Source organism: Brachyistius frenatus, unplaced genomic scaffold (assembly GCF_029030835.1).
Source record: "Brachyistius frenatus isolate BFR_SWC_R1_liver_20210118 unplaced genomic scaffold, ASM2903083v1 Contig_252, whole genome shotgun sequence".
Classification (NCBI taxonomy): domain Eukaryota; kingdom Metazoa; phylum Chordata; class Actinopteri; family Embiotocidae; genus Brachyistius; species Brachyistius frenatus.
In genome coordinates, this window is record NW_027210851.1 from 194058 (window position 1) to 210093 (window position 16036).

Sequence of the window (16036 nt, forward strand, 5' to 3'; positions counted from 1 at the left end):
TACCAACCTTGGGGATAGATTTAAGTTGTAGGAACAAAAGCGAATGTAAATACCTGTTATAGTGAAGTACGGGCTTGCAAGTAGTGTTTAGTGCAGTATTTCTACTTTAAAGGGTCAGTTCGTTCAAATCACAAAACAACAAGCAGAATCTGAAGTCGGAGATTCGCCACTAATATATGCAATCTGGGTTTTGAGAAAATGTTAACATATCTGAAGTTGTGTTTGTTGCTTCCAGATGTTTATAGGAGCCTTTCTTTTGAGTTTATTAAATAGAAGGTGTGAATCACAGGAAGAACCCGAGGAGAAGAAACCATAATATCCAGGCTGTTTTAGTCGCACAGGATTAAAAAAAAGTTCATTTAAAATAAGAAAACACAATATAGGAAGGTGTAACTTTTGTAATCAGGAAGAAACTATACAACGTCCTGCTTCACCGACCAAGATATGACGATGAAAGACAGAACTCGTATACTGAACTGAATAAATGCAGTCAAGATTATATTCATGTGACATTTACAAAAAAGTCATGAGAAGTGTGATCTATTTTTGCTTCAGTATTTTGCTTGTTAGTAAGAATATAATTCTCATGACATTTTTCTTAATAAATGTATTTTTAAAGTTAGTGAAGGTACAATTAGATGACCTATTCACACTCATTCCAGCTGGTGGCGCTAATGCGTCCTGACGTGGTTTGCCGTCCGCCAGTGAAGCCAAAAAGAAGAAGAGGACCTGCAGCTACATTTCTTTACCTCAGACAGGTGGGACAGGATTGCTGTCAACTTTTTTTTTTAACAACTCCCATGAATGACAAATGTGCAAAGGTGTTTTTTTTTTCCCTGAATATTTTAAATTGCACCACAACAGAACAAAGAGGCACGACTGAAAGAGTAAAACCAAAAACGGAGGTTTGAAATTTGATCTTTCAATTTAATCCTGTGCACCTGCTGCAGTTGTATTCCTTCCCCTCATTACGTGTCTACATTGGTTTTTATATTTGAGTATTTTTGTTGTTGTTGCTGTATTTGTTTGTGCTAGATGTCAACAAACTAAACGGGCTAGCTGCAGTTTATGACAGTATCAAAGTCCACAGTTGTCAGTGGGAGATAGTGGGAGATAAATTGGTCTGCTGCGCTGCTCGACTTCAAACAAAGAGCCATTATTTCCAGCCGCCTCGCAGCAGACGCACATCGGGACCGAGACGCCTGTAAGGACTCGTAGCTTTGCAGAAAACTGCGCAGTTAAAATGTTGAGGAAATGTCTGATAAACGTGGGATTGAGAGCGAACCGCCAGCGGCAGCAGCAGCAGCGGGAGGGTCTCCAGAGAGTGGCCGCGGGACTGACTCCGGGGAGGCATGGGGGCATCCACCGCCGCGACGCAGCCTCCACCAGCACCGTGATGGGTGACAGCAAGCTGAAGACCATGGAGGAGTTGGGAGGGCCGAGTTTCATGACCACCTTGTACTGGCTCTTTGTGAAGGGATATTTTCAAACGTCGCAACAATTGCAGGTACGTGGACCTGGACGTCTCCGTGGTTGGAGGAGGGCTGAAGTCTGGGATCTGTTTGTTTTTCCTCCCTTTGAGCCGTAGTGCTCCCTCCCGGCAGCCTGCCTGAATCCTGCTGAACTTGGACCAGTGTCAGTGATCACTTCACCCAGATTACACCGTGGTAGGCTTTCTCCCCACGCAAACAGTTCAGGGTTTACAGGATGACATTTTTTTTTTTTTAAATTAATTGCTCTAGGAGCATTTGGATTTTACAGCAGCAATAAGACGGGGGAAGATCAAATACAGATAAAGATACAATACAATAAAATGCCCATAATGTCAGATAAAATGAACAATAGGAATGGGATAATAATACTTGTAAACAAACAAATGTACATGTTGTGGGGTCTCGGTCTGATGACTGTTTGCACAAAATAGCGCCTGAAATCCTTCGTCTTGCACCTGAAGGGATGAACTCAGCAGCTCTCCCCCATCTCCAGGAGTGACCTATTTTTTTTTTAGTCCCTCATCATCCTCGTTTCCACCACTGCCTCCAAACTGTCCAGTCTAAGTCCAACAACAAATGCTGGTCTTCCTCACCGGCTTGTTACGAACCTTGTTTTTTTTTAAATTTTTTAAATTTTTATCTGAGATTCTACAAAGGAGAGTAAAATGATTTTTAATGGCAGCACTGAAAATAAACTGTCGTGTAACTAATGAAGCCACTCTAAACAGAGCTTCCTGTTTGCAGTTAGCCTTCAGTAGAAAGTACTTCTGATGAGAAGCAGTTGGAGGAGATTTAAAAAGGCAAGACGCTGTGGAATATTTGACAGTACTTTTCTCACTCAGTCACAGATATGACAGTTGGATATTCAGTACATCCGACTAGATGTCAGTGGTGATTTTCAAAGGTGTTCATTTAATCAACAAGGACACTGATAAACATTTGTGACCACAGTGTAGCATTATGAAATAGGCAGAGGAGTAAAGTCCTGCATTTAAAAATCCTACTTAAGTAAAAGTATAGATGTGTTAGCAGCTAAATGTAGTTATTGTTTTAAAGTAAAAGTTCTGCTTTGGTCCCTCTGACTGATATTATTATTATTATTATATATGACAATATGAGATCTTTAAAAGTGAAGCATCATTATGTCAGCAGCATGTCAGTGTTCTTAGTGATCTTCATATGAAAAGTAACTGAAGCTGTCAGATAAATGTAGTGGAGTAGAAAATCCATTATTTCCCTCTGAACTGTGTACTGTCCACCACCGGAAAACCGGAAAAGTCTTTTATATCCTGCTAAGTGCAGGGGAGTTTGTAGAACATTTGTCAGTGAAAATGCTCAGCTTGTTTGCAATTTGCCATTTTAGCAAAAAGATAAGATTAAAGTAGATACAGTAGTCTTTTTTTTGTTTGTTTAATCCAGCCTGTCTGGAGAGAAGACATTGCACTGATTGTCCTCATGGCTGCACAGACTACAAGTATTCATTAAACTTTTAGTCAGTGCATTGCTGTTTTTTTGGCATGTTTTGGCCCCCCCCCCAAATAATTAAATTTTAATGTTGGAATAAGGCAGCGATCCAAACTGCACTTCTTTCATAGAGCTTCAGCGAGCAGTGCCACCAGTATCGCCTAAACATTGCAAACACAGCCCGTGTTTGTTCATGTTAAATATATTGTAGCCCTCCAGTTGTGCAATTATATATACTATTTATGCAGGTAAAAAGTGCACAGTTCTACTAATGACGCTTGTTATTGTTATTCATAGTGGACTAAACCCTTTAAGCATGTATTCTTATGTGAATTGATGTTACACATAGAAATGTAAGCACGGTTGTGCTCATAAGCATCACGTTCTCCTCTTGAGCTTATTGAACATCAAACAGTCCAGTAACTAACTCACAGTTTTCTTGCTCTCAGATTGAACACAGCAAGATCTACGGTTCCCTGTGGAAGTCCAAATACGGCCCTCTGGTTGTGGTGAACGTGGCCAGCGCCGAGCTGATAGAGCAGGTTCTGAGGCAGGAGGGGAGACACCCGGTCCGGACAGACATGCCCCACTGGAGGAGCTACAGAGAGCTCAGGAACCAGGCCCACGGACCACTGACGGAGTGAGTGAAACATCCCTAAAAAGTACTTATTGTGTTCACATTGAAAAGTATCCTGTATATTTTGCTTGTGTGTTTGGTCACATTATCACTAACGGCTGCATTGAGGATCAAAGGATAAAGACTTTTTTTTTGCTGTGCAGAGTGAGATGAAATTATGATTTTTAATATCAGGGATACATGAATAAAACTGACTTGACTTGAGTCGTCGCACAGAAAACCAGGGGACGGGTGCGGAAATAATCAGTTCGGTGTTTTAACATTCAAATAAATGACTCTTTTCAGCCTTTTTCCCATCAAACACAAAATTTGTGGATGCAGCAGACAATATTGTCAAAAATCACATAAATCTAAAATGAATACATAATAGACTCAATAAACAGTATATGCATAAGACATGTATACCTTAAAACGAGGCACTCATTTTCTTTCAAGTCTGACTTAAAACAATACTCACTACACTGACATGAACACTGAAATATTTAGTGATCACTGTAACTATTCCTCCTATCCAGCAGGCAGTGAACTGATCCCCTTCCTCTAATGTAAGAAATGAAGGAAAAAAAATATACAGCACAAAAAAGCATCAAGATGAATCAAATTCAACAGTCAGACTTAAAAAAGGAAGCAAAAGTTCATTTTCTTAGAGCAAATTCCCCTTTTCGTGTTATCGTCCTTGATGCGCCTCAGTGAGGAAATAATGTTCCGGGGAACCACGGGGGGAACTTGATACGGAGAAACCTGCAGCTGGCTCGTCCCAGTGGCCTCATTTCTAAAGCGCATGCCACAAAGTCCACAGTTCAGCTCCCAGCTGAGGAGGTCATACCTTTCTCGCTCCTCACGTTTTCTGTTACGTTTGAAAGACACACACACACACACACACACACACACACACACACACACACACACACACACACACACACACACACACGCACGCACGCACGCACGCACATGTGATTAGACTGCTGCAGCTTTAAAAAAAAACAACTTTAAAAAGAAATGTGAATCTGCATTTTAAAGCACTGGTGAATGCCAAAAACATCCCAAGCAATCCGATAATGAGTCATTTATCAGAGTGTCTGTGAAACTGCTCTACCATCAAGTTACTGTTTACTTTGTACTTGCAATGCATAGGACTGCTAACGGCTGCCAGGGTTCATTAACAACACAGAGGGGGGAGGGACGAGGACTGAGTCTGGACCTGCAGCTCATTCTTGCCTTTGGCTCACTACAGATATCATCAACAGCTGCATAACAAATCTGAAGGAGCATACCAGGCAGCGTCTGTGAACCATCGTGTTGAGTAATAGCGGCTTTCCTTCGCTTGTCTTCAGCTCTTGCTGTCAGACTTGTTGCAGCAGCACTCGCCACTGCTGCCAAGCGGTTCCAGAGTGTCTCAGATACTCTCCTTCATACGCATTCAGACATATTTAACATCCGTTAAACAGAAGAAAGAGTACTTCAGGTGTCTGCTCAAGTATTTGTTCTGTCCTGTTTTTTGGGTGGGATATTTCAATAAACTTCCATTTAAAAAAAAAAAAAAAAGAAAAACAACAACAACGTACATTTCTGACTTCCCTACACTGTGATGACCCCTCCTGCCCCCCCAAGGCTGCGTAGGGGAAACTCGGAGGGGGGGGGGGTAAAATGACTTCCTGTCTAAAAGCTAATGTCCCTTTATTAATCTGGGTTTGCAGGATGGGGGCAAATTGGCAGCGCATCCGCAGAATCTTGAACCCTCGGATGTTGAAGCCCAAACACGTCTCGTCCTACACCAACACCATCAACGAGGTGGTGACGGACTTCATCCACAGAGTGGCCTGGCTGAGGGAGACCAATGGGCAGGGCGTTATGGTCAATGACCTGACTGCAGAACTCTACAAATTTGCTTTTGAAGGTCAGCAGAGAACAGAGAACAAACAAATGGCACGTTTTCATTTAATCGGCTTTGGAAACTTTTAGATACAACATATTCATATATGCATATTACCAAGTAGTCACAGTTTAAGTTTAATGAAAAAAAATAAAGTGCCCACTGTTATACTTCAACAGAACTGGAGTTGAAAATGTTTTGCACTCGGAGCCTGTAGATCTGAAGTGTTTTTAGTCCTGTCTATTGTCACAGATGAGATTTGTCAGGCATTTCTTCTTCAAAAGACAAAAAACTTAAGAACAAACCATTAGACATGAATAACAGGCACAAGTTAAGATCATAAAATTTAGACGAGGGGTGTTATTATTACAACAGTTTTTGAATTAAAAACTGTAAACCACAATGCGTCAGCACAGTCAACTTCAGATTTTTATTACGTTTGATTGCAACTTGTAATTCCTTTTAAACCTTTTTCTTTATTACGCTCCATTTTGAATGTAAATTACAGGCACGGTAGGTGACACAGAGGAATGCTGTCAGCCTGGTTGCTCTTGTCCACTACTGCAGAGCTCGTTTTGTGGGTGGAGCAGAGAATTAGAGGGCCGTTTGCACATACACCTTTCAGTGTGTGTGTGTGTGTGTGTGTGTGTGTGTGTGTGTGTGTGTGTGTGTGTGTGTGTGTGTGTGTGTGTGTGTGTGCGCGCTGTCATGCAGGGTGTTGACTTTGAAACAGCCACCAAGTCTTTTGGCCTTGACGGCGGATTAGATACTGATATAAACTCTCGGGCCGATTATTGTACCTTTATGTGATCGAGGAGGAGGTTTAGGCACCTTTGATCGAGGTCATTCCCTGCGTGTGCACTTCTAAAGACACGCTGCACGAGCTCTTCGTTCATGTCAGTATTACGAATATGAAGCTACAAGCAGCAGCTAGCTGCAACCCTGAGGTAACAAAATCCACCTGCCACAACACCTTTTCTCACTAACATGTTATCTTGGTTGTTTAATCAGCACCCAAAGTGAACTGCAAAAACAACAATGTGTGGGTGTTCCAGACAAGAGGCCTTTTAGCTGGCACCCATTATTCCCAGTCTTTGCACCAAACTATTCTAACATGCCCGTCTTGGTGGGCTAATGATTGTCTCATCAAACCTTTCCAAAACTTCAATCTGCGAGCATGTCAAATAACTCATTTACTCTCGGTCTGTTGCTCTTTTACATTGAGAAACTGGTGTCACACGTGAAGAATGAAACCCAGAGGCCCTGTTCAGACCTGGCTTTGACATGTGTCCCGGGTGATCCGATCACACTTCCCTGATCTACATGCAAAAAAACACGCAAATCATGTAAATATACATGTAAATAAACACATTAGGATGTACAGAAAAAGAGAGGAGGGGAGTCGACAGGTATTGAACACAATGAGACATCCTTGCTCACTCCAACTTCATGTTAATCCTCCATCAATTACACATTTATTATTTATTTCACGTTTGTAAATGTCTGAACCCTAGAGTTTATAATTCACAACCTGAACCGTGTGGGACTTGACCCAATCATGTTGGTTTAGGCTGAGATTGTGTGATTATTCCAGGGAGTTTGAGAGGGTCAGGCTCTGCGCTACGGTGGATAAATGAACTGTGTGAGGGGGCGGAGCTCTCACAACAGCTGTGGGTCTGATTTGTGTCAAAAATTACACACGAGGTAAAGTTAAAAAAAAACAAAAAAAACAAAAAACCAGAAGGCTTTGATGAAACAAACGTCAGGTTGATGGAGAGTGTTTTTAGTCAGTTTGCAGGAAATCTCAGATTTTCTGTACAGTTCACTTCTAATTTTTTTCCATTGGGCGGCACGGTGGTGCAGTGGTTAGCACTGTCGCCTCACAGCAAAAAGGTTCTGGGTTCGAATCCGGTCCTGGGCCTTTCTGTGGGGAGTTTGCATGTTCTCCCTGTGCTTGCGTGGGTTCTCTCCGGGTTCTCCGGCTTCCTCCCATCATCCAAAAACATGCACCTCAGGTCAGGTTACCTGGCGCCGCGGTCGTGGCAGCCTGCTGCAGCATCTCCCCCCTGAGAAGCCCCCCTGCTGTAGTGAAGAAATTTCCCCTTGGGGATTAATAAAGTGTAATAATAATAATAATAATGAAAGTTATCTTTGTTGCTTATTTTGAGGCCGTCAGATGAGTAGTTGGTCCTTCAGTGTGAGCGAGGACGTGTCCGTATGCGTCCCACCCCCGTCTGAATGTGGTCAGATCAGATCTCAATGTGTCCTCCTGGATGTGTTCACATCTGCACTTTAATCTCACCACTTGTGATTGGATCGCCCAGGATGCATGTTGCCTGGTGTGAACACGCTCATTCTCACATTTGTCTGCATACTTTTAACCTGGTTTGATCTCATTTCTTAATATCAGTGAAGAATAACACGGAACACCCTCTCCTGCGTCAATATTAGAAATGTTTTTTCTGGTTTGGTGTAGAGCTGCGAGTTAGGTTTTGTCACTTAACAATCACTGTCGACTGTCTCCGGGGATTTTGTGGCAGAATGGGACAAATTCCTGCAGCCAGGATCAGAACAGCCTCCAGGATTTTATAGCAGCAGATGAATGGCCGTGGGTTTCGAATATGATGTTCAGCTTTCACTTGTGGGTGCAATATTAAGGTGTCCACATGGTTATAAAGGGTTCAGTTTCAATTCAATTTTAATATATTCATTTCTCAAGGGAATAATTTAAGCAGCTCTGCTGAACTGATCAACGTGTCTGGGAAAAAAAATAACTCCCCTGTCTTCTTGAAATTTTCATCATTTTGTATTTTAAAGCTGTAAAAGTTTCGATATTATACTAACAGCATAATCATTTTGTTTTCAAACGCAGGGATCTGCTCAGTGTTGTTTGAGACCCGGATGGGCTGCATGAACGAGGTGGTGCCCGAGGAAACCCAGAAGTTCATCACCTCTGTCGGGGAAATGTTCCGACTCTCCCCGATCGTCATCCTCCTCCCCAAGTCCCTGTGGCCCTACGTGCCTTTCTGGAAACAGTTTGTCGCAACCTGGGATCATCTCTTCAAAGTCGGTGAGCGACATTCATCTTAAGCGGTGAATAAAAGTGTTGCATGTTTCAGGTCATTTTCTTACAGAAAGAAGGAAGCTCATTTGGCCATGTTCATTGTTTTCAGTAAAGTTTTTAATTTACTTTTAAAATGTACCCCCTTTTCTTTCCCCTTTTATAAAATCTCTGAAGTCATTTGAAGAATGACAGAACATATTGTTTTACACTGTAAGACAAGATCACAGTCTATATGTCGCAGGCATTTTTTTTAAATATTGGATACATATTTTGAAACTTAAAAAAAACCTGAAAATATTCATCATTCACGCTTTTTTAACATAAACTTGTTTAGTGACTGCCTGAGACAACACAGCAGAATTATATAAAAAAAGGAAAATATCTGCTCTTCAACTGCATTTCCATTGAAAAATAATGAAATCATTAATTACCATCTGTTTGTTCACAAAATTCATTAAAGTTTCAAGAGTCTGATTATTCATTTTTATTCTTGTAAATAAAATCAAAGAAAACCAATTTACAAATATCAAAATTGAACTGAATTTGTTGTTAAGGAGCTAAAATTTGCAAATATACTCCAAATGGAAAAGTAAATAAATAATATATAAACAAAATCCTAGAAATATATGGAAACATCAAACATGGTTTAATATTCAGTTTTAAGATTAGCTGAAGCTGACTGTTTGCTCTTAATGTACAGATATTTAGAGATAATCCTGCTTCATAAATAAAGGAAGCTTTAATTAGCTGTAAGACATGAATATACCTTTGTTATTGTCTTTCTTCTGGTAGGTTTTTAAACTCGCATCAGAAAATGAGGACCTTGTTAGTGACAGAGTTGGAACAATGTTACTAGAGCTCAGGCTTCACTATCAAATCATTCACGGTCAACGGAGTCTGCTGACTCTCTCACAGGACAAAGTCCATTGTTTGGGTCCTGCTGCCCTCACGTCCACGTCAGTGTCTGAACAGGATCCCTCACAGAGGCTCTCTTCCTCCATCTAGCGGGCAAAAGGGTGAAATGTGTCTCCTCCCATTTGAAACAAATAAGATGAACTGAATGTTCTCTTGTGTCTCACAGCTGAGGAGTTGGTGAAGAAGAAAGTGGAGGAGATCCAGGCGAACGTGCACCAGGGCCAGAGCGTGGAGGGAGCGTACCTCACTCACCTGCTGCTCAGCGATCAGATGACCGTCACAGAGATCCTGGGCAGCATCACCGAACTCCTGCTGGCGGGAGTCGACACCGTGAGTGTTTACACACTTTTTATTTTCTGTCAGTAACACAAGCACACAGCCTCAGTGTAGTTTACTAGGCCAGACAACTCAAGTTGTCAAAGATGTAGACAAGACAAAGATGAGATCAGGACATGATTTTGAATTACTAAACCAACTGTGCTTAACCACAAGAAGGCCGATCTGCTCTGTATATAACGTGAGCCTGTCATTAAGTACAATACAGGTAATAGACTGTGCTCGCTAGACTGATCTCTGTAATTCCCCAGTCATTTAGTCACAGTAGTTTAGGGGATTATAATATCTCGTTCTGTTTGTTTTCAAATTTTGCTGACTTTTTTTAATTTTTAAATAAAGTATTGCTCTGGAATTTTACTGCTTTTTAGAATTAGAGTCATTACATTTGCCAATTTTACTAATTGATTTAGTGGTAATACTTTAATGGAGTCACATGGTATATAAATACTTATCCCATCACACACACGGCTTTAATTATCAGTCAGAAGGCAGATCCTTCAATTAACATCTCTTCTTTAAAAAGTTTCATCATTGATTAGACATGCTTGTTAACAGAGTTATCAACAAATTAGTCTCTCCTACTTCCTCTCCAATATACAGTACTTCAACTCATCAGCACAAATAAATTTCATTTAAAGATGATTAAAAACACATGATGCATTCCTGCCCGGTAACGAGTGAAAACCACAAACTTTTAGCCTGATCTCAAATACAAAAATCTCAAGTTCTGGATGATATGATCAAAGAATTTGTATCAGTATTTTGTGATATTCTGACATCTTCAATGTATTCATAGTATTTTCTTTTTTGCATGACTAAGCCTTTTTATAGGTTTATAAAGATGTATTCTGCTGTCAGGAGTACGTAGAATATAATTACATTTTAATGTCATCAATGTCACTCAAATCCATCAGTTCCAGCAGATTATTTTTAACAACAAAACCAACACCCACTCTGAATCTTTAGGGTTATTAAAATATGCCTTCATCAAACAAATGTGTTCATTTAGTAAAATAATGTCCAGTGTCAAGCAATAATCTACAGTTTCCTGCTGTCTATTCAACTTAACTTTCCAGTGAGTTACAGCAACAGACTCCTAATGATGGACAGTTCATCTTCAATCATCTCAAACATTGCGGGGACCATCATCCTAATTCACAACGCATCTTTTTCCGTCACCAAAATGTCTTTCCCGGCGAGATATCAAAATAAGATTTGTATCGTTCACCATGTAGTGTAGGTCTACATTGACATATAGCTTTTCAAATGTAATAAATCAAACACAAAGCTTCAACTCCAGCCCCGTTTGAGCCTTCACATGTTAGGGTGAGGAGAGTTTGAAGTGGGTGCAGACGCTGAAACATGAACGTTACAGTTTGCGTTCCTCTCTGTGATGCAGACATCCAACACGATCTCGTGGTCTCTGTACCACCTGGCGAAGGAGCCAGAGATCCAAGAGCAGCTATACCAGGAGGTGATCGGTGTTTGCCCCGGAGACAAGGTGCCGACCAGCAGCGACATCGCTCAGATGCCGTACCTGAAGGCCATCATCAGAGAGACGCTGCGGTGAGAGGAACTCTTCTGTGCCCTTCTACCTTTGATCAGCAACACATCTTAAGTCATCGGCTACATGAAAGTGTGACGAGATTCACTTAAAGGAATACTTTATACATTTATTTACATTCTAACTGACAGATGAGAACATTAATACTACGAAGCTGAAGATAGCTGATGGTTGGCTCAGCACACAGCAGAGACTTGGCTCTGTGCAGCTATCAAGAAAACTAGATGTAATTAATAAAATCCTTTAATAAGAAGTGCAAAAGTCCACAAGTTAAAGGCCTTTTGTAGCTTACTACACTGGGAGACAACTACTGAACGTAGGCTGGCTAAATAAATGAAAACCTCACATGAAACCAAATGAAAAAATATATAAATTGGTATCTGCTGCTGCTGCCCTGCACACTGGGACACTTTTCAGTAAACGTTTAAGGGGTGCATTTGTCTGTTTTTATGTTTGTGTAATGCAGTTGCCAAGTATTTACAATGGAAAGGAGTTAAAACCTGCTTAAAAAGTTGCTAAATGTTGCCAGATGATGTCATGTGCTAGTGCTGTCTGTGCTCACAAGTACTGTATTTTGATACAGCCGAATTCCCAATGAAGCTGTTCTTAGTTATATATTTTTCTATTTCTGTTGTCAGACAACGAGACGCGTATAAAATGGTGACAGAAACGTGGCCCATTAAGACTTCATGTTGACCAGAACTCACTTCCAAGCTGCTGCTCTGCACTGCTTAAATTCAGATTTTATAACTACAGCGTCATCTGAAGAAAAAAACAAAACAAACATATTTTAAAGGCAACAATCGTGCTGTGTTTTCAGCTACATGTACAATGATCTCTGTGAAAGTTAGAGGAGACAGAATATCTTTCTTTTTTGTTCCCTCACACGGCCTCTCTGCTTTCCCTGAACAGGGTAGACGCAGAGAAACATTAACAAGTGGTTCAGTTGTCCTTGGTTTCAAGTTGAGCTCATTGTGCCCACTTTGCATAAGTGTTTTGCAGAGGGGGACATTCAAGATAGTACATCTATTTTTATGTCATTGAAAAATTCATGTTTCGAAGCTGAACAGACTCTGATGAATGGCTGCTTTTGCTGAACAAACAGATGAACGTTGCGTTGACACCTTACTGTGTTTTGTGGTCACCAGGCTGTATCCAGTGGTGCCAGGAAACGCCCGCCTCACTGTTGAAAATGAGATTGTGGTGGGAGATCATCTCTTTCCAAAGAAGGTGAGACTCGTGTCGGGCTGGTGCCACAATTCTCAGAAAATTCTTAGTTGTGACGTTTCCTAAGAATCTCCCCTTAAAGTTAGTAGAATCTTGTGAAGATAAAAGTTATTCATAAACCATCTTAACCCTTAAAAGAGCTCCGAAGATGAAAAACTGTTGGGAGCAGGGAGGAGGACTTTTAAGAGGCTTAAGAATTTCTTACGCAGCGGAGAAAATTGCAGAAGTACAGCGATGTCAGAGAAATATTCTTCAAACACTGAATGACGGCACGATAATAAAACACCACAAATGATATCGTGCAGGGATGATGTTTGTGGTCGATTGAGACGCTCATTTCTCCCACTTAACACAATAACAGCAGAAATGAAAGTGATCGCAGCGCGAAGACATTTGATGACTGAAAAAATATCTGGAGTCTGTTTCAACCTTCGTCAGCAGCGATCACACGAAGAAAAAGGGTTTTCGTTGGCACGCAGCTCATTTTGTTTCCGCTGGATGTCACTGTCCATTCTCTGCCCTTTCTCACCAAGGGATTTTGTTTTTTGTTTTTGGATCGACCAATCGCATCTTTTAAAACTCGGTCGACGGACCACACCTCCTCACTAAGATAAGGGATTCTTTTCCCTGCTCGGAGTTGCTCTGAGAAGTTTCCTAAATCACTCCTTAGCTAAGAGTCCTGGCTGAAACCTTTTTAATCCAGGTTAGGAGCTCTCAGATTAGGGGGAGTTCAACGCGGTCCCTGGACTCTTAATACTAAGGGTTGTGCTGTTTATACGGCACACTTTTAGGTCCGACACCACAAAGTCCTTCACAATAAAAGACAGAAGCACGACATATAATGCAGACACAGTATAAGCGTTATGAAGACATTTCCACTGATGGTCATCATCGAGGTAAAGTGCAGCTGTTCTCTGTCTTTCTCTCAGACGCTGTTCCACCTGTGCCACTACGCTGTGTCCTACGATGAGAACATCTTCCCCGACCCCCACACCTTCCTGCCGCAGCGCTGGCTGCGAGGAGTCGAGGATAAGTCCAAGCAGCACCCGTTCGGGTCCGTGCCGTTCGGTTTTGGGATCCGGGCGTGTCTCGGTCGGCGGGTGGCCGAGCTTGAGATGTACCTCCTCCTGTCCAGGGTAAGAACGTCTGATCCTAGTGCTAATGTTGCTCTGTGTCTGCTGCACGCCGTTGCTGTGGCTGCCAATGCGTTTCCTGCTAAGACTCACCGGGCACAGCTTCCATGCTCACACGAGCCATTAGAAGAGGGTTGATTTGGACAGAAAGCGTTTTTTTGTAATCATCACACCTCAGCAATATGAGTTCAACCGAAGAAAAACTAGTTTTCCATCATGGAACTTGTTTCTTTCCACTGTGTTTCTGTTGGTAATGTCAGTCATTAGCCCAAAGTTATTATTCAGCAGTGGATCTTAACTTAATGCTAAACAGTTTCAGCCCTTAGTTCTGGCAGCCATTGTCTTTTTTTCTCCTTTCACATCTCACTAAACATTCACATTGTTCTGGGCAGCACCGGTTGTTTCAGATCTTCTCATTTTCATATTTGAGGTAGTCAAAGTGTCATGGTTTAAAAAGTTGTCGTGATTCTCAGCATGTTTTACGTTAAGTATGTGACCATGATTGTTTTGAAGGTTAATTCCGTTGGTAAAGAAAAGGGGTGACATGGTGTAGTATATATATGTTTGATTCTGCTGCAGCACAACTGTCACAATCAACGGCACTATCTCGTGCGAGCGTGGACGCTGACCAATCGTGTCGCTTGAACGCTACACAGTGTCTCTTAGGAAGAAAATCAGCGGGATCCATGACAACACTGCTGGATGTGTAAATAAGAAACTTATTTACTGACACAACGGTATACTGTAAATCATTTTATATCACATGCAATTGGGTAATTAGGTTCTATAATGCACAAGTGTATTTTTTATAAGCTTATGTTTTTTTGATGTGTTTTAGAAGGTACACTGTTGTTGTGTTCATATGTTGGTCTTTTCTGTTTTTCTTCATTACTTTTCTTCACTTTGTTCACATTTTAAATCATTGTAATTATTGACTCCTGAAGCAGCCAGAGCAGCAGCTTTCACCCCTGTGGACTGAACAAGGCAAACACCTTCCTCTGTTTTCACTTCCAGGAAATCACTTTTTTTTCTTTTCTTTTCTTTTTTTTTAGCTGCCTTTAGAGAGCAGTGTTGAACTGTCCAACCAGTTTGCAGCGCTCTGTCCCTTTTTCTTTTGTTAAGTCTCGTCATGTTGGATGAATCCAAACAGCCATATTACTTTGGGCTTGAGTCATCTCAGCCAAACCCTCACAGTCATAAAACGGTCAGCTGGTGAGCACTTCGGAGTCGACTCGCATAAATAGATATAATTCTTGTTGAACATTATTCTTTCTCCTTCCTGTTGAAGTTGATAAAGGGCTACGAGGTGAGGCCGGATCCAGCAGGAGTCACAGTGAAGCCCATCACCAGAACGCTGCTGTGCCCCGCCACACCGATCAACCTCCAGTTCCTGGACAGAAGAGCTGAGGAGGCGGCGCCGCCAGCGACGGCCGGACTTTCTCTGTGAGCTGTTTTTGGTATTCACACGGTGTTACCGTCCTGTCACCAAGCACTTGTTGATACAGCGTTCACATCACGAGCACTGGCAGGAATGCACCCAAACTGTGATGCAGACTACAAACTGTAGGCGGAGGTGGTAGGTTGTAAAGTATAGTGCAATGTAACAGATGTAGAATAATAGCAGCCTTCACTTTTATGTAATTTAAACAAATCCATACTTGTAGTGTTGAACTAACTTGTATATTAATATGAAGTCATACCATTGTGTTTTTGTACATACAGAAAAAAAGATTTTAAGTTTTTATAACTGATTTTTTTTTTATAATTTAGATTACACTGTGTAATTATTATAGAGAAATAACATATAATATCTGAGACGTTTGAACAGACTGTAACAACACAAGCTCATTAAAGAGGTTTGAGACTCGTTCCAACATTAAAAGTTACATCCTGGGTTTGAATCTTCACCAAATGTCAGCCTCATTTCTCCTGATATTTTATCTAATAAACGTAGGAATATTAAGTGCACGGCTAATTCTCTGATTTCATTTGTGAGATGAAAATCTGTGTTCCATCCAAATGACTAATTCTTACCAGGTTTTGATTAAATAGTGATAAATATAAACTCAGTCACTATGCAGACCAGGATTCACCTCATTTTTCAGCGCCACGTTCATCAATGAGGACCTTCCAGCAAATTCAGCCCGAGAGCAGAAAGTCTTCAAGAACCCCGAAGTTTCATCACAGGTTCTGCAGGTGACTCTTGAAACTGTTGGTGTCGACGTTTTATGTGCCTACAATCAGAAGGAGGCGTGTCAGGGAAAAGCCTCTGCTGTCCGAAACGGAACATTAAAGCACAACCACAGTTTGCCTATGAACATAAAGACAAA

At 41.3% G+C, this 16036-nt stretch overlaps 1 protein-coding gene across 2 annotated transcripts; it reads left to right on the top strand.

Moving 5' to 3' along the window:
• Positions 1 to 713: 713 nt before the first annotated feature.
• Positions 714 to 15669, top strand: cyp27a3 (cytochrome P450 family 27 subfamily A member 3). 2 transcript variants are annotated; one of them, XM_069720820.1, is made up of 9 exons: positions 714 to 758; positions 3407 to 3597; positions 5292 to 5491; positions 8340 to 8537; positions 9613 to 9776; positions 11182 to 11348; positions 12495 to 12576; positions 13503 to 13709; positions 14995 to 15669. In XM_069720820.1, exons 2-9 carry the CDS (start codon positions 3539 to 3541, stop codon positions 15151 to 15153), a joined length of 1236 nt encoding a protein of 411 aa, XP_069576921.1. In that variant the 5' UTR covers positions 714 to 758; positions 3407 to 3538; the 3' UTR covers positions 15154 to 15669. The 2 variants fall into 2 exon arrangements, with proteins under 2 accessions (XP_069576921.1, XP_069576920.1); XM_069720819.1 differs by lacking the exon at positions 714 to 758 and adding an exon at positions 765 to 1507.
• The last annotated feature ends 367 nt before the right edge of the window (positions 15670 to 16036 follow it).